Source organism: Coregonus lavaretus (genome assembly GCF_964263955.1).
Source record: "Coregonus lavaretus genome assembly, chromosome: 7".
In the NCBI taxonomy this organism is placed as follows: domain Eukaryota; kingdom Metazoa; phylum Chordata; class Actinopteri; order Salmoniformes; family Salmonidae; genus Coregonus; species Coregonus lavaretus.
The window spans coordinates 55799203-55820677 of record NC_139994.1 but is presented as its reverse complement, the minus strand read 5'-3'; the positions used below and the strand labels follow the sequence as shown (position 1 = coordinate 55820677).

Here is a 21475-nt window from a genome sequence, read left to right as displayed (position 1 = left end):
AATGGAAAGAAAGCCAAGGAGTACTTTCAGAGAGAGGGAGACGTGGTCACTCCAATTGAAAGTCAAGGACAGCAATTCTGGATATTTACTCAAACTTGGAAGGGACCCACTTTAACTCAGATTTAAACACAAGATTACTGACTAACTCGGAATGGGATTATGTTTCTTGCTTTCGTTTTTTTAGGAGATGTCCCATGATTTCCTTTTGCACCAACAACAGGAGTCGATGGGCGCCACTAAAGTGAAAAGTTGCTTACAGCTGTTTTAGTTAGTTGTAATGCTGTTTAAGTGTCCCAGTCTACGTCTCTCGGGATCAGTTATCTTAAGGAGAACGTTTTTAAAGCTAAGGCGTGATCAAATTTCCTGAAATTAGAGTGTGTTATCTTGGGATGACTGCAGCTGTCTCTTGGTGGAGTAGGCAAATTCTCAATTAGATCCGCGCTATTGGCAACAAAGAACACATTTTCTCAATCGTTGAAGTTACATTGTGTAACCCAGAAATATCGTTACAATTACAAGTGAACAGTTGTTTTATCTTTTTTTCGTAAGGCTGCAAAGACTTTATGACGAAATGGAATTATAAATCGTGTTGTTTGGCAAACAAAGGATGTACAGACCCTCTCTCGGATTGATTGACGCCGAACACATTAATCGAAACCTTTGCAAGAAATGGAGAAGGAAATCCAAATCCACATTATAGTGGACAAGATGTTTGCAACATGACTAAAACTGTCCGGGTATTCTAAGGGACGTTTTGGCTTACCCTATTTACAGAAAGAGCCAGGCCATTTTATAGTACACACACAAATCCCAGCCTTCTGCGCTACTTGATATTAATATATTATTTTCTTTCCAATGCTACAGTAGCCTAATTATCTTGGAATATATTTTGAAAATGAGGGTATGTGCAGTTGATTTGTTGCAATTGTTATTTGTTTTGCTACTCGGAGGCAATGGCTCTGCGGTATCATCTGACTGTAAATCATATGACGAACGTTCAAAAAGCGCAGGGAAAAGCACACCGTCGGTGGCCACGGCGGATAGGAAAGTGGTCTGCAGCAATATGGAACTCCATCAGGTGTTACCCCAGGACTCCTTTCCCAACAGAACAGTCACTTTGTAAGTATAAATCAATAGGCCTGTTTGGCAACAACAAAATAATGACGATGCTGTCCCCTTGTTTGGAACAGCTTGGGCACACAGAAAGAACCATGCTGCCAAATATTTGCCTTGCTTATTACCTGCAATTTATTGTCTGTTGGGCCTGTGTATTGAGAAACCTATTCAACTTTCAGGCTAACACAATATGTATTTGTATTTTTACGTATGACTATTGATAAGTGAGGGTCTAACTGAGGTCATGCATAATTCTTCCAATAGGCTAAAGCCAACTATATATTGTTGGTTCTAGTCTGACCTTGTTGGGGTTAATCACTATCTGCTGATGATTTCAACTACTGACATACATATACTGTACATTACAGCTCAAATATAGTTACCATGTCCATAACAAAGGACTTTTGTAGTCCCGTGTAGCTCAGTTGGTAGAGCATGGCGTTTGCAACGCCAGGGTTGTGGGTTCGTTTCCCACGGGGGACCAGTATAAAAAAAATGTATGCACTCACTAATTGTAAGTCGCTCTGGATAAGAGCGTCTGCTAAATGACGTAAAGATGCAGAGGTCACTATTTGTAGCTGTGTTGTCACCTCCACACCCGTCCCTTGTCAGCTGCATACACTAATAGTATCCTTTACATATAAACCGTATGTAACAGATGTCATTGTCATGTCACACTATAATCTAGTCCTGTATGATGAAAATGTCTTAGACCAAAATACCTTTTCATAATTGTAAATGTAGTATATAATTGTATGGCATCCAAAGGGTGTTTATATAGGCATTTTTTAAACGTTTTTGTTCGTTTTGGACTTAGGCATGGGGTTATTTAGGCTGTTCTGGCACACATTTTTTTCTCGAGGCATCCGAAGCCGGTAGCCGAAGTGGTCAACAGTAGGGCTTCTTCAATGAATTGCCTGTTGTCATTTAAAGAGAGATGACTCGTCCTCATGCAAAACATTTCACTTGAGAAGCACTGCACCAAACATCTTAGTCAGATGCAAAATTGCGCAACTAAGATCTCGTGAAAAACGTTAAAATTAATGACAGATTTCTTGAGTTATCTTAGATTAATTCTAAATGGACAAACAGCACTATTGACGCTTTTTTCTCCTTTTTCAAGCGAAGGTCTTTTACCGGAGTATGCTAGTACTTCAGCCGAACTGAAGCATGCTGATACCTTAAGCCCGTATTGCCAGATGGCCAGTCCGCCCCTGGGCTAAGCAGACATGCAGTGAGAGTTATTGTTGAAGGCATCTAATGTGTGGTTGGTAACAGTTTTGTATTTCATGTCATTGCCACAACATATGCGATGCATGCAGCTGTTTGTATAATGCAACCACACTGTGCATACCATTAAACCACCGCAGCCTATTGCACATGCAGTCACCCCGATGGAGACAAGACTGAAGCAGTGTTTTTGAGTCTACACTAGCCAAGAACATCAGTTCCTTACACCAGTACTCTACAATTGCCTTGGAATGGCCTATAAGATGGAAACAGCACAAACCGTCAATCTGTTACCAAACTTTGTATCCGCACTGTTCTTCATTCTTCAAGTAAATGTGTTTTTGTAAAATTTTCTGTGGAATTTGTTAAAAGTAGGCCTTGTGCATAGACAGTTGCTTTTCCAGCATACTTTTTAAGTTCTTCCAAAGAAGCTTGTCTTTCCTCAAGGATTATTTAGCTACTTTCACTTGGCCTGACGTTGGTTAAGTAAGTGACTGATTGAGATATTATTACCTCCGTCATGGTATGTGATATTTCTGTATGCGTTAAAATAGGCTGAACCGCTTGGAGGGCCATCATTTTGTTCTGCCCGACAGTGATTGATTGGGAAGGGAAACATATTCCTCATGTCTTGAGCATTGAACCAAGCTCCATGATTTAAGGTCTGAAAGATGGCCACCGCAGACCAAGAGGGATAATTAAGTTCTCAGGCATTCCTATGGGTTTCCCACTAAACTTCCCATGGGTCTCTTAATGTTTTTGTAAACAGATTTCAGGAATAATGTGGGTAGGTCTTCAGGGTTTCAAGGTCTTCGTCAAATAGACTCGCTGCAACTCTGTCCAAATGAGTGACCATGAAACTGAGCTCTCCTTTTAACCGCTACATTTGGGTGGTGTTTATTTACGGCCTGTAAAATCGTCAGGCCTCTCCCGGAGATGTGGTGGTCTAGGGGCTGGTTTACAACCTCTCTCGGTGTCCTGCCGAAGGGTTGACAGCGGTCTGGACTAGTGAAAAATCGATATAGTTACATATCAGGATATTATTTTAGACGATGTATAGTTTTGACAATATCACAATATAATTTTTGCGCTAGTTGGCTGTACCTGCACCAAAACTCCAGTATTTTTCCTTTATAGCTTGTTCTCCATCTTCTTTTAAAATAGGGAGCCAATTTGTTTTCAGCACTTTTATTTCCATGACTGATCAAAATTATTTTTCTTATGGCTCTTTCTTGTCCCTCTGCAGCAGAAATATGGTGAGCAATATGTTTCGAACATTGAATCGCAATAAAATCACAGTATCGAACAGCAATACATATAGTGTAGAATTGTGAGAATCGAGTGTCTTGATAATATCGTATCATGAGGTCCCTGGCAATTCCCAGCTCTAGTCTAGACACAGTGGGCCTGGACTGGCCCGATCACAGGCATGGTCCCTGCTGTTCTGCTCGACCTTCCCTGACCCTGAAAATCAATCACTTCCCCCTACCTGGACACTGTAGGTCCCAGCCCTTTTTGCTCTGTGAGAGCAACAAGTTCACTCTGCCCTCCTGGCCCCAAAAGCTAAAGTTGTGAGGAGAGAAAGCGCCGGAAACAAAGTTGATATTGTAAGGAAATCCAACCTTAATCTAAAACATTTGGATAGTATTCTGTTTGTTGATCAATTGACTACCAACAAGATAGTTCTTTAACTTCTGGTTGAGCACACCCCAGAAAATGATTGTTTTGTGGACTTTTCAACTTTTCCCCAGTGAATTTACTATGTCAAGATGTCCTATGACAGACTCACCATTGTGGGTAAATAAATGTTTGTTGGTTTTAGTGTTAGATCACCACCATTATCTCAGGCCAATCGTTTATTTATCTAGAGTTACCTCTGGCTTGTGAAGATAATGGACGTTTCTGGACAGAGTTGACGCAATCTTATCCAGCCTTAACTCCTAAACCACAGGTCTGGGGTCTGCTAAACAATCATAACATGTTCTAAATGTGTTGATTTGGTGCATCGTTGCCATGGGTTCCCTTTCCAGACTTGTTATTTGGGAGATTTGAAATAGTCTATTGACACGCCTGCTTCTCTGCAAATTAAAGACTTGGTCCGATGCAGTGATTCAACTTGTGTAATTAGAGCCCAGTAATCATAATCGACCTTCCCTCTCTTTGACCCACACACTTCCTGTTTCTTGTCTGAATTGAAACTGAGCAGTTCTCTGAATGAAACAAAGTAACTAAGACAAGTTGGACATTTTCTTCAATCATCAACAAAAATCTTGTAGACATTTTGGTCAGTGTAACTAATCACTCCAATTTAGAACAATGTTACAATTGGCCATCGTTTGAAATTGAAATGGTTGGAAGAGTTTGATTGGCTTAAAAGTCAAGCTCCTTTGTGCTTATAGGGAGTGTATTTGGCGACCCTGTTGTGGAATGCATCCAGTTCTCCAGCGTGGCTCTCTCTGGGTTCAGGCTGCTGAATGCCTCTCTGTCGAGAAAGGATGAGTGCTGTATTCCCAGCATTTGCACTCCAACTGATACTGCATGCCAAAGTAATCCGAGAGGAAATGACAAATGCGTTGACACAAACAGCTCTGTCAGAAAAGAGTTGTGCAAAATCAAGCCTGCTGCGTTTATAACCTTTGCCCCTTTCTTCCGCACAGTGGGCTAATTTCATGTGTGTCGTGTGAAGAGCGAATATAAACTCAGCAAAAAAAAACTGTCAACTGCGTTTATTTTCAGCAAACTTAACATTTGTAAATATTTGTATGAACATAACAAGATTCAACAACTGAGACATAAACTGAACAAGTTCCACAGACATGTAACTAACAGAAATGGAATAATGTGTCCCTGTCCAAATCAAAAGTAACAGTCAGTATCTGGTGTGGCCACCAGCTGCATTAAGTACTGCAGTGCATCTCCTCCTCATGGACTGCTCCAGATTTGCCAGTTCTTGCTGTGAGATGTTACCCCACTCTTCCACCAAGGCACCTGCAATTCCTGGACATTTCTGGGGGGAATGGCCCTAGCCCTCTCCCTCCGATCCAACAGGTCCCAGACGTGCTCAATGGGATTGAGATCCGGGCTCTTCGCTGGCCATGGCAGAACACTGACATTCTTGTCTTGCAGGAAATCACGCACAGAACAAGCAGTATGGCTGGTGGCATTGTCATGCTGGAGGGTCATGTCAGGATGAGCCTGCAGGAAGGGTACCACATGAGGGAGGTGGATGTCTTCCCTGTAACGCACAGCGTTGAGATTGCCTGCAATGACAACAAGCTCAGTCCGATGATGCCGTGACACACCGCCCCAGACCATGACGGACCCTCCACCTCCAAATCGATCCCTCTCCAGAGTACAGGCCTCGGTGTAACGCTCATTCCTTCGACGATAAATGCGAATCCGACCATCAACCCTGGTGAGACAAAACCGCGACTCGTCAATGAAGAGCACTTTTTGCCAGTCCTGTCTGGTCCAGCGACGGTGGGTTTGTGCCCATAGGCGACGTTGTTGCCGGTGATGTCTGGTGAGGACCTGCCTTACAACAGGCCTACAAGCCCTCAGTCCAGCCTCTTTCAGCCTATTGCGGACAGTCTGAGCACTGATGGATGGATTGTACGTTCCTGGTGTAACTTGGGCAGTTGTTGTTGCCATCCTGTACCTGTCCCGCAGGTGTGATGTTCGGATGTACCGATCCTGTGCAGGTGTTGTTACACGTGGTCTGCCACTGCGAGGACGATCAGCTGTCCGTCCTGTCTCCCTGTAGCGCTGTCTTAGGCGTCTCACAGGAGGCCACATTTGCAGTCCTCATGCCTCCTTGCGGCATGCCTAAGGCATGTTCATGCAGATGAGCAGGGACCCTGGGCATCTTTCCTTTGGTCTTTTTCAGAGTCAGTAGAAAGGCCTCTTTAGTGTCCTAAGTCTTCATAACTGTGACCTTAGTTGCCTACCGTCTGTAAGCTGTTAGTGTCTTAAAGACCGTTCCACAGGTGCATGTTCATTAATTGTTTATGGTTCATTGAACAAGCATGGGAAACCGTGTTTAAACCCTTTACAATGAGGATCTGTGAAGTTATTTGGATTTTTACAAATTATCTTTGAAAGACAAGGTCCTGAAAAAGGGACGTTTCTTTTTTTGCTGAGTTTATGTGCAACTGCATGTGTGTTAGGCTGAACCTGTTCATGTTTCAGCCTATATTAGCACAGCGTGGAACCATATATAAGCCTGCTGTTCTTGGTGTACAGCAACAGTAGAGCTCATATTTCTTCGAGAGACTTGTTGAGTGTCAATGGGATCCTTCCTAGCAGGCACCTGTGCTTGACTATCAACTCAAATTGTATTTGTTACATACGCGTCTTTAGCAGATGTTATTGCGGGTGTAGTGAAATGCTTGTAGCCCAGAGTCCACCTCCACCAAGGAGTGTGGGATTGATGTCAGGAAGAGACAGGGATTTCCTCGTACTGCAGGAAAAGCCAGTGTAATTTGACAACACAGTCAACAGCAGTAATTGCACGGTTCGCAGCAGGGAATCATGGGGGACGGCCCGGTATGCGTCCAGTTTCCTGAAGACTTAACCTGCAGTGAATGCCATTGGACCATGTTTTTAGAATGGAGTAGCTTACTCAGAATAGTTTGACTTGAGACTTGCTGTAAAATACATTTATATTAAAATGTTAAATGTAAAACATATTACAAAGACAAGGGCTGTGACGATACCAGTATCGCAATATTTATTTTCAGGTCAAAAATGAAAACACGAAGGAGACCAAACTCTTTGGTCTCGGAAAATAAATAAATGTGACTCTGGATGACAACATGTTCGTTTCCAACAGTAGGGCTGCTTTCCTAAAGAAGTTAAATCCACTTTGTGTTTTGTTTCCTTGCCACGATACTAACAAGTATCACAATACTGGTATCGTCCCGGCCCTAGCAAAGACAAGTAATTTATAGACCTACAGATGCACATTCTCTTACCTCTATATTTGATATTGTCTTTTCAATTTGAGTGTGCTGAATTTAAAATTGCTGTGGAATCTGAAGGTAGAATCCTTCTGTCGTTCGTTTGATTTATTTAGCTGCTCCTACATGCTCCTCCTAAAAAGCGAAGTTGGCAGGCCGGCAGCCTTTGAAGTGCTTGTGGAACTAGTACCCAGGAGTACGCTGTCATGCATGTCCGGTGGCGAGAAAGGTTTGTTTTGCTTTTCAGGCAAGCATTTGGGTTAAAGCAACGCTCTCCGTGTTTCCCTTTGCTGTTGTGTGATGTTTGGAGAAGATAACAAAATCCCAAAGGTCATTCAGGGACCGGCGGTTGAGTGTTCACAGCCAAGCAGCTCACAACCTCTCATTACGCACTCAGACCTGTTAAGCATTTGGTTTGCCAGACCATACTTGGGCCTCAAGTTGATTCAAGCATAGGCTATACATTTGTCTTATGTATGTGCATCTGAATATCCGTACAAGGACATGGGCCTTCCTGTTTGTGTATCTGGAAGGCCCCAGTTCTTGGTTTCTATTCATTTGGCTGTCAGCCCTGTAATTGGTTGTTGGCACCGTGTATACCTAAAGGAGCTGTAAGGTGACCATTTTCTATACGTTCTTATACTGTGGCTTACTGGAATTGAAAGGGGATATTTTCAGGCTTGTAACTGCGGGAGAGTGACACAGCATATTTGGTGCTTGAATGAAAGTGTCCTTTTCAGCTCTGGCCTAACAAAAGTTAATTCTTTCAAAGACGAGGCCTTTGTCTTCCAAATGGGAGACAGTGGTCAGGCCTTAATTTTGCAGAAGACACTTCCAGGTCATAACTTAATTAAGGACTAATCAATGGCAAATTTCGGATAGTATCCTTATGGTCTCCCAAGCTACAATTGAGCCTTACAAGTGCCTGCCCTTATATCGGAATCAGTTACTTTTGATGAATGTTCATAGTTTTCCCTTGGTAATAAAAATATTGACAGCTAAAAGTAAGGCTCCTCTGAAGCTCAGCAACACTACAGCTATTGACCCCTCCTTTTGTTTCACCAGCAGAACCCTGATATCCCTTTCATAATTTAAAAACAATTTTTTAGTCATTTAGCAGACGCTCTTATCCAGAGCGACTTACAGGAGCAATTAGGGTTAAGTGCCTTGCTCAAGGACACATGGACAGATTTTTCACCTAGTCTGCTCTGGAATTAGAACCAGCGACCTTTCAGTCGCTGGCACGACGCTCTTAACCACTAAGCTACCTGCCGCATAAAGACGTTTTTCCGCCAACTTTACCATACCGCCAACTATTTTCTGCCTTTTCCTTTCTGAAAGGTATTGCCAGTATCAAAGCCGAAACAATTATTTCTGCCTAAGACCTAGTAATCATTTCGGTAAACTTCTGCCTACGGCTTAGTGTGAAACGTAGCTGTAATGCTGAGGCGCCATCGGCACGCACTATGCTCTTAAACTCTTGATGGTTGCTAAACCAAGCATGCACTGTTTTCTTAACCACTACTTGATGGATCCATAAAGAATTACTGCGGGAATAAATATCACTGAATGATGAAAATATTGGACTAAAGTAGGTTAATGCAATTGAAGGCATGTATCAAATAGTTGCTTACTGAAACTCCCAAAGTCATCCAATCGTAGTAATACGTTCTAAGCAATAGCCTACCCGCGTGTGGTCAACGCCATCGCGCTGCTTTGACACAAGCGTGGGGACTCGTCTTGACAAGTCAATCAATGTCAGCTTTTGGTTTTCATTGAATCTCCGTTTGGATATTGGTTAGGCTATAATTAGGCTAGGGAAATGTTAGCTACTGTACGTTGAGGTGAAGCTGCTCATGGTCATCTTGTCTAGTTGGCTCATTTATGAAAACCATTTGCCAAAATGTAGTTTAACAAGTGGATTATTTTGCTCTTCACTCGCAGTGGCTTAGTAGCGTAGGCCTACTCCTGACCAAAAGCCTGTGACTTCACTGATTTGACTCAATCAATGTGACTTTGTTTCACTGAATCTCTATCTGTATAGGCTATTTGGTTAATTGGTTTCTATTTGGTTAATTGGTTATAGCTCATCTATTCGTTTGCTCATCTATCACTGATCAGAAACATTTAGCATGCAATAATATAGCCTATTATTTAGCTCGATAGCGTAAAGGCAACTCCAAAAGCCAGCGGAGGTTGTGAAATATGAACAGGAGACTCACATGCTTTTGAAAATAGGATTGCTATTATTTTCTATCGGTATCATGATGAAGATACTCTCAATGTAAGACCCTACACCTGCTCCCTAACAAAGTGGAGTGAGGGTAGGAAAGAGACGAAAAGCATGGGCTTGGGCTCTGTTTTAAAATACATTTTAAAACATTTTTGTATATGACAGCGGTTCCACACGTTCCCATGACACAAGTTGTGTGGGAAAAATATTATTTGTATTTTATTCTGTTATATTCTTACTACAAAATATGTGTGTTGACCGTGATCGGGGTAGGGGTGTCTTGTCTGTTTAATTAACAAAATAATTAACAATTGATTTCATTCATTTGGACGTAACATAATTCAACTCTATGCCATTCTTCTATTGTTTTGAAAATACGTTTTATTAGTCTTATGTTTCTTAGGACCTGCCTAGACAAATTAATAATGGGTTTGTTTTTGACGGTGTATATTCAATGGATTTCGTGCCCCATGTAGCTCAGTTGGTAGAGCATGGCGCTTGCAACGCCAGGGTTGTGGGTTCAATTCCCACGGGGGGCCAGTATGAAAAATGTATGCACTCACTAACTGTAAGTCGCTCTGGATAAGAGCGTCTGCTAAATGACTAAAATGTAAAATGATTTATTAAAGTGGACACCCACCCACATCTGCACACCACTACTACCACTCGATGATGGCATGTGCACTAGAGGTATAACAATGTGTATGCAGGCAAGAATGTGGTAAAAATGTTTTGTAAGGGGGTCAAATAAACATTGCCCAATTTATTTTATTTTATTTTTTACAGGCAAAATACCATAAATCCTATGGGAAGGTAGTATGAGAGTCACTTTAGGAGGGGTTTTATGAGCTCAACTGCAGTCAGAAACTTCTTACCCCTGTGTTTCTAAAGGGTTATGGCTCTAAAGTGTTGAGAGAGCACCAGTTGACTTTTCTTGCCGACTGCCTTTGAGGGGGTTGTATAGTGGCTGGCTTTTTTACTCAATCCCTGGTTAACTTTGTGCTTTAACCTGAGGCTGGTGCAATTCAAAGGCTGGATTTTCTCATGCAAAAAGAGTGCAAACCTAGCTTCAAGACTGAGAGGCCCCTTCTGGGAAAGAATAACTGTAATATAGATTGTGTTTTTGTCTTTGAATTCTTTGCTTCACTCCAAGAGCGCGCAAAGAACAGAATTATCACAATGGGTTTGGTGAAATGTTGGTCAAACAATGGAGATGGTTGGGTTTGATGTCAAAGTTTGTGTGATTATAGGCTACAATTCTTGTGATTTTCAGTCCCTAGTACATTAGTGCATATTACGTGAGATTTGTGTGGATCCCACTGCTCTTTGTTCCTGGCTCTTGCTCAAGGCGGTTTTATCTTTGCATCAAGATAAGGGTGGTTCCCCTCCTCTGCCCCTGAGCCCTGAGGAATTTAACAGGGCAGACACTCAGGAAGCTATTAGTCAAATGGGAGACGGAGACAACCTACAGGTGGTGCTGATTTCAGATGCTAAGTACGCTTCTAGTGTGACACTCCGAATGCAGACACCTATTCCCTCTCAGACATATAGACGCTCCCAGACGTATATAGACGCTCCCAGACGTATATAGACGCTCCCAGACGTATATAGACGCTCCCAGACGTATATAGACGCTCCCAGACGTATATAGACGCTCCCAGACGTATAGAGACGCTCACAGACGTAAACACTCCCAGACGCAAACGTAAACTGAGAAGCAGACACTTGTCTCTAGGCACTTGCCCTCTGCAGATCAAACACATTGTGAATTGGTCAATGGTGTCTAGACTGCCACAAGATTGTCCACCTTTTCTAGATATGGTTCTTCAGTGCATGATTTACAGTTGAAGTCGGAAGTTTACATACACTTAGGTTGGAGTCCCAGGGTTGTGGGTTCGATTCCCATGGGGGGGCCAGTATGAAAAATAAAATAATGTATGCAACTGTAAGTCGCTCTGGATAAGAGCGTCTGCTAAATGACTAAAATGTAAATAATATAATATAATAAGTCATTTAGCAGACGCTCTTATCCAGAGCGACTTACAGGAGCAATTAAGGCTAAGCGCCTTGCTCAAGGGCACATCGACAGATTTTTCACCTAGTCGGCTCGGGGATTAGAACCAGCGACCTTTCGGTTACTGGCACAATGCTCTTAACCACTAAGCTACCTGCCGCCAATGTAAAATGAGTCATTAAAACTAATTTTTCAACCACTCCACAAATTTCTTGTTAACAAACTATAGTTTTGGCAAGTCGGTTAGCACTTTGAGCATGACACAAGTCATTTTTCCAACAATTGTTTACAGACAGATTATTTCACTTATCATTCACTGTATCACAATTCCAGTGGGTCAGAAGTTTACATACACTAAGATGACTGTGCCTTAACAGCTTGGAAAATTCCAGAAAATGATGTCATGGCTTTAGAAGCTTCTGATAGGCTAATTGACACCATTTGAGTCAATTGGAGGTGTACCTGTTTATGTATTTCAAAGCCTAACTTCAAACTCAGTGCCTCTTTGCTTGACATCTTGGGAAAATCAAAAGAAATGAGCCAAGACCTCAGAAAACAAGTCTGGTTCATCCTTGGGAGCAATTTCCAAACGCCTGAAGGTACCACGTTCATCTGTACAAACAATAGTGTACAAGTATAAACACCATGGGACCACGCAGCTGTCATTCCGCTCAGGAAGGAGACGCGTTCTGTCTCCTAGAGATTAACGTACTTTGGTGGGAAAAATGCAAATCAAACCCAGAACAACAGCAAATGACCTTGTGAAGATGCTGGAGGAAACAGGTACAAAAGTATCTATATCCACAGTAAAACGAGTCCTATATCGACATAACCTGAAAGGCCGCTCAGCAAGGAAGAAGCCACTGCTCCAAAACCACCATAAAAAAGCCAGACTACGGTTTGCAACTGCACATGGGGACAAAGATTGTGTTGTTTGGAGAAATGTCCTCTGGTCTGATGAAACAAAAACAAAAATTATGTGGATATATTGAAGCAACATCTGAAGACATCAGTCAGGAAGGTAAAGCTTGGTCGCAAATGGGTCTTCCAAATGGACAATGACCCCAAGCATACTTCCAAAGTTGTGGCAAAATGGCTTAAGGACAACAAAGTCAAGGTATTGGAGTGGCCATCACAAAGCCCTGACCTCAATCCTATAGGACATTTGTGGGCAGAACTGAAAAAGCGTGTGCGAGCAAGGAGGCCTACAAACCTGACTCAGTTACACCAGCTCTGTCAGGAGGAATGGGCCAAAATTCACCCAACTTATTGTGGGAAGCTTGTGGAAGAATAGCCGAAATGTTTGACCCAAGTTAAACAATTTAAAGGCAATGCTACCAAATACTAATTGAGTGTATGTAAACTTCTGACCCACTGGGAATGTGATGAAAGAAATAAAAGCTGAAATAATTCATTCTCTCTACTATTATTCTGACATTTCACATTCTTATAATGAAGTGGTGATCCTAACTGACCTAAGACAGGGAATTTTTACTATGATTAAATGTCAGGAATTTTGAAAAACTGAGTTTAAATGTATTTGGCTAAGGTGTATGTAAACTTCCGACTTCAACTGTATGTATCTACAATGCAGAACCCTTATCCCAATGAATATGTGAATGGTATGAGTGCTCAGACAGCAGAACTATAAACACATTGTTCAGAGGTAGTACTTTATGTTAAACTATATACAGGTTTCTTTGCAGTAGTGCAAGCTAAGCAGTTCCCCTCGCACTGAGGTCACACACCAGTCATGATGAGGAAGAGGGAGGGTGGGAGGGAGGGAGGGAGAGAGAGAGGAGGGACACAATGAGGGAGGGGGGGAGAGACGCAATGAGAGAGGGAGGGAGGGAGGGAGAGCAGGAGAACAGAGCTCATGACTCTCAGGAGAAGCCTCTTACACAGATGTATTTTGACAGTTGGAGAGTCACAAGGTTGGAAGTGCATATTTATCCAACCAGACTTGAATAATTCCTAAGAGTGTGTGTGTGTTTTGTAATATAGCTGTGCTGTCTTTAATTCTGAATATACAGTGTAAACCCAATTATGCGGTTTTCTATGGAAATATCATATATTTGGGGATAAACAAAGCTGTAATTGGAGCTGCATGTGCCTACATATCACTTAGGTCCTTAGAGAGAAAATATATTGAACTTGTGCACTTAAAGTTTTGAATGTATCAATATAAAATAAAATGTCATTGGTCACATACACATATTTAGCAGATGTTATTGCGGGTGTAGCGAAATGCTTGTGGCTGTATGTAATAACACAAAAAACGTTCTGGGCTAATAATCTAAGAAATAACACACAAAAAAACAAAATACTGCAGAGTTGCTTATGAGCTAGAAGCAGCGCTGCCATGTCTGTCGGTTCCATGTTCCTGGTATGAGCAGCAGAGAAAGTCCCCCCCCCCCCCCCCCCCCCCCCCCCCCAAATATATAGATAAACATAATTCATTCAAAGCATGAATTCCTTTCAACTTTGTGCTCATAATCATCTGTAAAAAAGCCATTGATGTACTTTACTTAGTATTCACACTGGAATTTAAATCATCCCTCCCTAAACCATACGATAATGCATCATAGGCTATATAAATCTGGGTCAGACCAGTTATTCCTCAATGCAAATGAGATTTTCTCGACCCAAGCACTTTGTGCGAGTCCCCTGTGGCTCTGCCTAAATCATCAGTACGTGTCGAGAGCAGTGATAGACTTTGCAGTCTCATTCCTCACCAAGCCCAGACATCTGGAGTTTCAGCACGCAGAGAAGAATGCACGGGCCACAGGGCCAGTCGTGAAACACAGGAACTGTTTGTGTTTCCTCTCTGAGGGGTTGGGAGCAGGGAAGAGAAAATATCGATAGTCTTCACCGGCCAACCCTGTAATAAAGCTAGCCCTCAACACCCATAATGACTCCAATCTGGCTGGGGGTTGTGGGTACTGGTTGTGTGTGACCCACCACATCCCCTCCCGAAAGTAAAAGAAATAGGGCGACCACAACACAAGCCAGTTGGTTCTCCCCACAGGAGGAAACATCACTATTCAATTACTAAGCCTTCTGGGGAGAGGGTGCGAATTGGGGTGTCTAGCACAGGGCAAGTAGAATTTGTACTTTGGGGTTAAAATTGGACAGCTCTTTGCTTATCTTATGCGATATCTAACACTGAAAATGTATGCTCTTCTGACAGGACATTTTCTCTGCCAATATTTGATGCTTTTGGCTGAAGCCCCCATTTATGTGATGTGATGCATCTTACTATGTAGAGATCCAATTTCTCAGACAAATAAAAAATACTTTCATTGAGTCATTGTTACCCCGACTTGGACTAGTCTGAACCTAGATTCAGCAACACCAGTGACTTGTGGATCTATCCCCTATGAAACGATAATGCCTGGTTTCCAACGCATCTATCATTATTGAAGTTCGAGACCAGTCACCTGAACTGCCGGTGTCTACGATCAAGTGTATAACGTTACATCAAATGACTTCATGTGGCACTCTGGAAACAATCTCAAAGTGAGTCACCGCATTTTTGGATCAGATTAATATACCTTTAAACATCAAAGCGGAAGAGGGTTGACGGAAAGTATGCAACAGACGTTATCGCATCTCGCCTACCTGGATGAACTGTACCCTGTAGAGACACATGCTACCAATTTAGCATCATGAAAGAACATGATGGGCAGAAGATAAAGTTGTTTTCCCCTCTCCTCTTCCTGGCACTAGAGAGCATTCCATGAATGGATGGTTGAGGGACAATGGGATGGGATTACTAGAGCTTGGCTTTCTTTCAGTGTTGATGGAATTAAACATTTCCATAGTAGACTCCTACTTGTTGGGTGATGAGCAAGTTTTAGTATGCAAAATGTAGTTTAGTTGAAATTCTACTAATACTACTTACTGCTGAAAGCTGCTGTACATTTCTAGTTCAAATGTTGTCTTTTGTGGTGTCCTCTTATTGATGTAGACACTCTCTTAGTGATCGATACATTTTGTTTTTTCTTCACAGGATTTTAAGCAACAACAAAATTCAGGAATTGAGGAATGGATCCTTCATCGGGCTGTCTACTTTGGAAAGATTGTGAGTATTATTATTTTTCATAATATTCTCATGTTTCCCACAAGCTCTGATCATGACAGAATCAACAATGAGTGTCATTTATGGCTTTCATCCCATGCTGTTTCCCCTATATGCATTTAAATCGTGGCCACCACAAAAAAAAGGAATAACACTGCAATGTGTCAATCGATATCTAGAATCACGTTTTGCTCTCCACATCCTCTTTGACAAGACACATATATACTGCACATCGAATGCAACTGACAACCAGTCAGTACAGAGATCCTGCATGACAATCCAGTGGATTTAGAAGAAGCAGGGGCCATATGAAATGCACGTTTGCTTCATGCCAACAGAACATCCAGGTCACACACAATCAGGAGGCATCCAGCACTTAGCCTAGGTTAATAATACCAGTCAGTGGTTGAGGACTGGAGGGATGGTACTAGAGAGGGTTAAAAATAGGTATGGCCTCCAGGGTTAACTATTGTCGGACAATGGGATGCTCTTAGTAGGACAGTACTTCCGGAATGTGCCGGCTTTCTTTCAGTGAGTCTTAAACAAACTCCATCACTCTTACTATATATACCATATTATAAACAGGGTGGTTCAATCCCTGAATGCTGATTGGCTGAAAGCTGTGGTATATTTAAGCAATAAGGCTCCTCTGGGGTTTGTGGTATATGGCCAATAAACCACGGCTAAGGGCTGTTCTTATGCACGATGCAACGCGGTGTGCCTGGACACAGCCCTTAGCCGTGGTATATTGGCCATATACCACAAACCCCAGAGGTGCCTTATTGCTATTATAAACTGTTTACCAACGTAATTTCATCATTACAAATAAATGTTTTGTCATACCTGTGGTATAGGGTCTGATATACCACGGCTGTCAGCCAATCATCATTCAGGGATCGAACCACCCGGTTTATAACAGACTGTATACAACGGGTATGACAAAACATTTATTTTTACTGTTCTAATTATGTTTGTAACAAGTTTATAATAGCAATAAAGCACCTCGGGGGTTTGTGGTATATGGCCAATATACCACGGCTAAGGGCTGTATCCAAGCACTCCACGTTGCGTCGTGCATAAGAACAGTGTCAAGGTAGATGTAGGTGGGTGTGGGTGGAATCAGGCGCAGGACGCAGTACGTTAGTCCAACAGACTTTAGTGAGGCACAGCAAAACAAACACGAAATAAATGTCCTGAGGCAAAAGCTCCGCACGTAGGCGTAAACACAAGCGCACAAACAGGTGCGACAAAATACTCCAAAACTAAGGAGCAAACTAGCTCAACCGAGCAAACAGTAAATATCCAGCCTACCGGCACGACAGTAAAACAATCACACACAACACCTGACAAACACAACGAGAACTAAATAGGACACTAATGACACTAAATGATAACAGGTGTGACAACAATCAGACAAAAGCAAACGAACATAGAAACATGCAACGGTGGCAGCTAGTATTCCGGAGACGACGAACGCCGAAGCCTGCCCGAGCAAGGAAGAGAGGCAGCCTCGGCCGAAACCGTGACAAACAGCCCTTAGCCGTGGTTTATTGGCCATATACCACACCCCTTCGTGCCTTATTGCTTAAGTAAAGCTTGGGGACGTGCTTTATTTATTATAGACTTTTCTAGGGGCAGTGGTCCTTGTCCTGTATTGCAGTTATGACGACAGAATCCAATCCGAGCTTGTTCCACACACCAGGAATTTCTTGAAGTGTTTTTTTCAGAAGTCAGAAGAATATCTAGTGATTCTAATGGGAATAAAAATGATTCCATAAGCTATTCATACCTGTTAGTGAAGTAGAATTTAGCTTAGTTGAAAGTTGACCTATTGCTTTGAGTTAGAGTGAGAGTTAGAAAGAGAGCAAGAGAAAGAATGCAAAAGAAAGATAGATGAGGCAGAAAGTAAGAGCGAAGGCTAGAGGAGAGCAATGCAGAGAGCGGAGAGTAGGCCTGCTCTACTTTCTCTGCCTCCCTGTCAATAGGCAGCAAAGACATTTATTGAGGTGGTGTACTCTGTGCTCTATCAATATTGAATGTGCTTCGGAACGATGGCATGAGCCTGCCGAAATTCAGCGTTCCTGCCACAGCGCAAAGCGTCTGGCTTTGGAGTTTGGAATCCCACCGCCCCTGTTTCCCCCGAGATTCCGAGGAAATGCTCTCAGCTCGTGTGTTATGGACCTCTGGTGATTTATCGCTTCGGAATGGCTTCATGCAGATAAAATAACCAGACCATTAATAGCCAAGCTTTTACCCAAGGCTACGGTAACAGATGACTGCATCGATGGGGAATTTTAAGGGCATATTTTCCATGTAATTTTTCCAGGTCTTGTTAAAAGGGCCATGAGTCTGTCCGTGGGAGGTACTTGAAGCCTTTTTTGGCCACAGTCAGCCATCTGGTATTGGTTCGGAAGCCATAGCCAAGCAGTTGAAGGTTGGGTAGAACAAACGTATCCCCTAATGTTGGGTCACAGTGATAAAAGGTTGAGAGTTTTACCTAGAATGTACCTAGGCATAGATTTGCTTTAGAATATCACTGCGCTGCAATGAATGCACGTCATACTCCGTATTTCTTGGAGTTATGCTTAGACCAGCCACATGCCTGATCTCACCTGACTCCCTTGCCGTATTAATAAGACATCCGCTCCCAGATTGTTTATGGATTTGGGGAGAGCTTTCCTCCTGGTTTTTATAAGTGGGTCAGATGTTAGAATTTCGGAGTGGAAGGCCGTAAGATAAACCGGGGGCTTTTTCTGACGCTGAGTGTAAACGTCTTTGATCCTCCAACGCAGAGGAAGTCTTTTAATGCTCTTCACTTCATCTTAATGCCTAGTATACGGGCAGTCGCTGTGGCTAGCGAGTTCATTCTCTGGGTGGAAGAAGCGTGTAGCCAGTGGCACATTTACCTTAGAAAGCAGCTCCCATTGTGCTTTCCCTCCTCCTCAACCAACCCCCCCCCCCTCATCCAGTGAAACTCTTTGCTTTGTCATTCTAATGAAGCCAAGCCAAGGCCAGAGGTGTCGGCAGAGGGATTCACACAATGCCAGCCCGGCTGCATGTTGAAGCATCCCCACTTTTCTGCCTTCCAACTCCCTCCCTCCCTCCTCCTCCCCTCTCCCTCCCTCCCTCTCTCCTCCGACTACAAAAAAAGAAGAATTCTGTGCCCTGGTCTGTTTGCATGCAGTGATGCGCTTGGATACCCCCCCCCCAGCCTTCCTCCGCACACTCCCTCCTTTCTCAGACCACAGCCCACAAAAAGGGGGTTTCTCCTCTGCTTCGGTCTATCTGTCTGTGTGCAGTGGTGCGTTTTGGGATTTCAGCTGGTTGTGTGGCAGGCGGGGGGGGATTGATTAGCCCTCTCCAGCCCTGGCCTTGAAATCGCAAGGTAACTGTGGCAACAACAGTGTTTTGTGAGGGCCAAATGTGTCCTGGCATGAGATGAGGTCCACTGAATTTAAATATTTTAGTCATTTAGCAGACGCTCTTATCCAGTGCATACATTTTTTTTATTTTTTTCATACACAGTAATATGAACCCAAGCTAGCCCCTGTCGCACGGTATTTCTCTCCCAAAGCTGACAGAGTCAAGGCAGAGGGAATGGTTATTATTACGAATGAAGCAGGGATAATCTCTTGTTATTTGGAAGGACTGGAGAGGTTTTGAGTTTCAAAAGGAACCATTACTATGGGGAATGGCAGGATATGAGGAATGCTAGTCTGTTATGCATGTAAGAGAACTGTAAGATTGTGTAACTGTAGGTTATCAACATTGCATAAGATGCGTTTTATTAGTCATATGTACGGGATATGCATAGCATACATCGTCCCTTGTTAACTCCAATGCTTCCCACAGTTGTGTCAAGGTGGCTGGTAGTGGATCTCTACTCCGAATAGCTCGTTCCATCGCATCCCACAGATGCTCAATTGGATTGAGATCTGGTGAGTGGGCAGGCTACTGCAGTAAGCTGAAATCACTGTCATGTTCGTGGAACCATACCTGGACAATCCTAGCCATGTGGCATGGGGCATTATCCTGCTGAAAAAAATCAATTTGCAGATGGATAAACTGCTGTCATGAAGGGATGCACCTGATTGGCTATGATGTTCAGATATCCAGTGGCATTCAAACATTGCTCCATTTCTATCAAGGGGCCCAATGTGTGAAAACCCACCCCACACCATCACACCACCACCATCAGCCAGCAATGTTGACACGCGGCGTGATGAATGCATGTGGTTTTCGCCATACATTAGTCCTCCCATCAGCGTGAAACAGCAGGAACCGGGATTCATCAGGCCAGGCAATGGTTTTTAGAATTCTTCAGTGTCCAGTGTTTTCGTTCCTTAGCCCACTGCAACCACAGTTTCTTGTTTTTTGCTGAAAGAAGTGGAACTCTGTAAGGTTGTCGGCTGCCATACCCCATTCGTGTCAAGGTACGATGAGTTGTGCATTCTTTTATGGGTCTTTGGGCACCAAAGTTGTACTGGACTGTCAATTGAGTAACTGTAGCCCGTCTTTGCTCTGCACAATTCGTGTCAGCTTCCTTTGTCCTCTATCAATCAATGACCCGTTTTCGACCACTGGCCTGCCATTGGCTGGATGTCCTTTGGGTGTTGGACCATTCTTGATACACACGGGAAACTGTTGAGTGTGAAACCCAGCAGCATTGCAGTTCTTGACTCAAACCGGTGCGCCTGGCACCTACTACCACACCACGTTCAAAGGCACTTAAATATTTTGTCTTGCCTATTCACCTTCTGGATGGCACACATACACAATCCATGTCTCAATTGTCTTAAGGCTTTAAAATCTTTCTATAACCTGTCTCCTCCCCTTCATCTACACTGATTTGAAGTGGATTTAACAGGTGACATCAATAAGGAATCATAGCGTTCACATGGTCAGTCTATGTCATGGAAAGAGCAGGTGTTCTTAATGTTTTGTACACTCAGTGTATATGTGTACGTCTGTGTGGGTGTGTGCTAAGGTGCGGAGAATTATAGCAGGTGGTCAGTCCAGTTCAAGTGTTCAGCAGTCTGATGGCTTGTAGATAGAAACTGTCTCTGAGCCTGTTGGTATCAGACCTTATGCTCCAATATCATCTGCTCAACGGTAAGCTAGAGAACAGCTCGTGGATGGGGTTTGTGGGGTCCTTGATAATGCTGCGTGCCTTCCACAGGCACCGTTTTCAGTAGATGTCCTGGATGGGTGGGAGCACGGTCCAAGTGATGTACTGGACTGTCTTCACCACCCGCTGAAGGGCCTTGTGGTTGTGGATGGCGCAGTTCCCGTACCAGGTCATGATGCAACCGGTCAGGACGCTCTCGATGGTGCAGTGGTAGTATTTGGACAGGACCCGGGGCCGCATGCAGAATTTCTTCAGCTGCCTTAGGAAGTAGAGATGCTGTTGCGCCCTCTTGACAATTGATGGTGTTGTTGGTCCACAACAAGTCCTCGATGATGTGGATGCCGAGGAACTTAACGTGTGACTCTCTCTACTTAGGGCTGTTGCGGTGACTATTATTATTATGAGTCATGACTGCAGTACATTTACATTTACGTCATTTAGCAGACGCTCTTATCCAGAAATTCAAAGTGACGGTTGAGTCACGGTAATCTCCTTTTATGCACTCTGGACATGCCTTTGTAGTACCCGACTTGCTAACTACCATCAAATTGTATTGGTCACATACACATGTTTTGCAGATGTAATTGCGGGTGTAGCGAAATGCTTGTGTTTCTAGCTCCAACAGTGCATCAGGTCCTAAAAATGGTCAAAGACTCCAGCCCCCCTAGTCATAGACTGTTCTCCCTGCTACCGCACGGCAAGCGGTACCGGAGCG

At 43.2% G+C, this 21475-nt stretch overlaps 1 protein-coding gene across 1 annotated transcript in view; it reads left to right on the top strand.

Moving 5' to 3' along the window:
- The window catches only part of LOC311131998 (adhesion G protein-coupled receptor A3-like), a 49401-nt gene continuing 27926 nt past the window's right edge, over positions 1–21475 (top strand). Inside the window, exons 1-2 of the mRNA XM_084165161.1 lie at positions 1–1119; positions 15564–15635. Of these exons, the coding sequence (XP_084021287.1) occupies positions 896–1119; positions 15564–15635 (296 nt within the window). The 5' untranslated portion in view covers positions 1–895. The remainder of the gene's footprint in view (positions 1120–15563; positions 15636–21475) is intronic.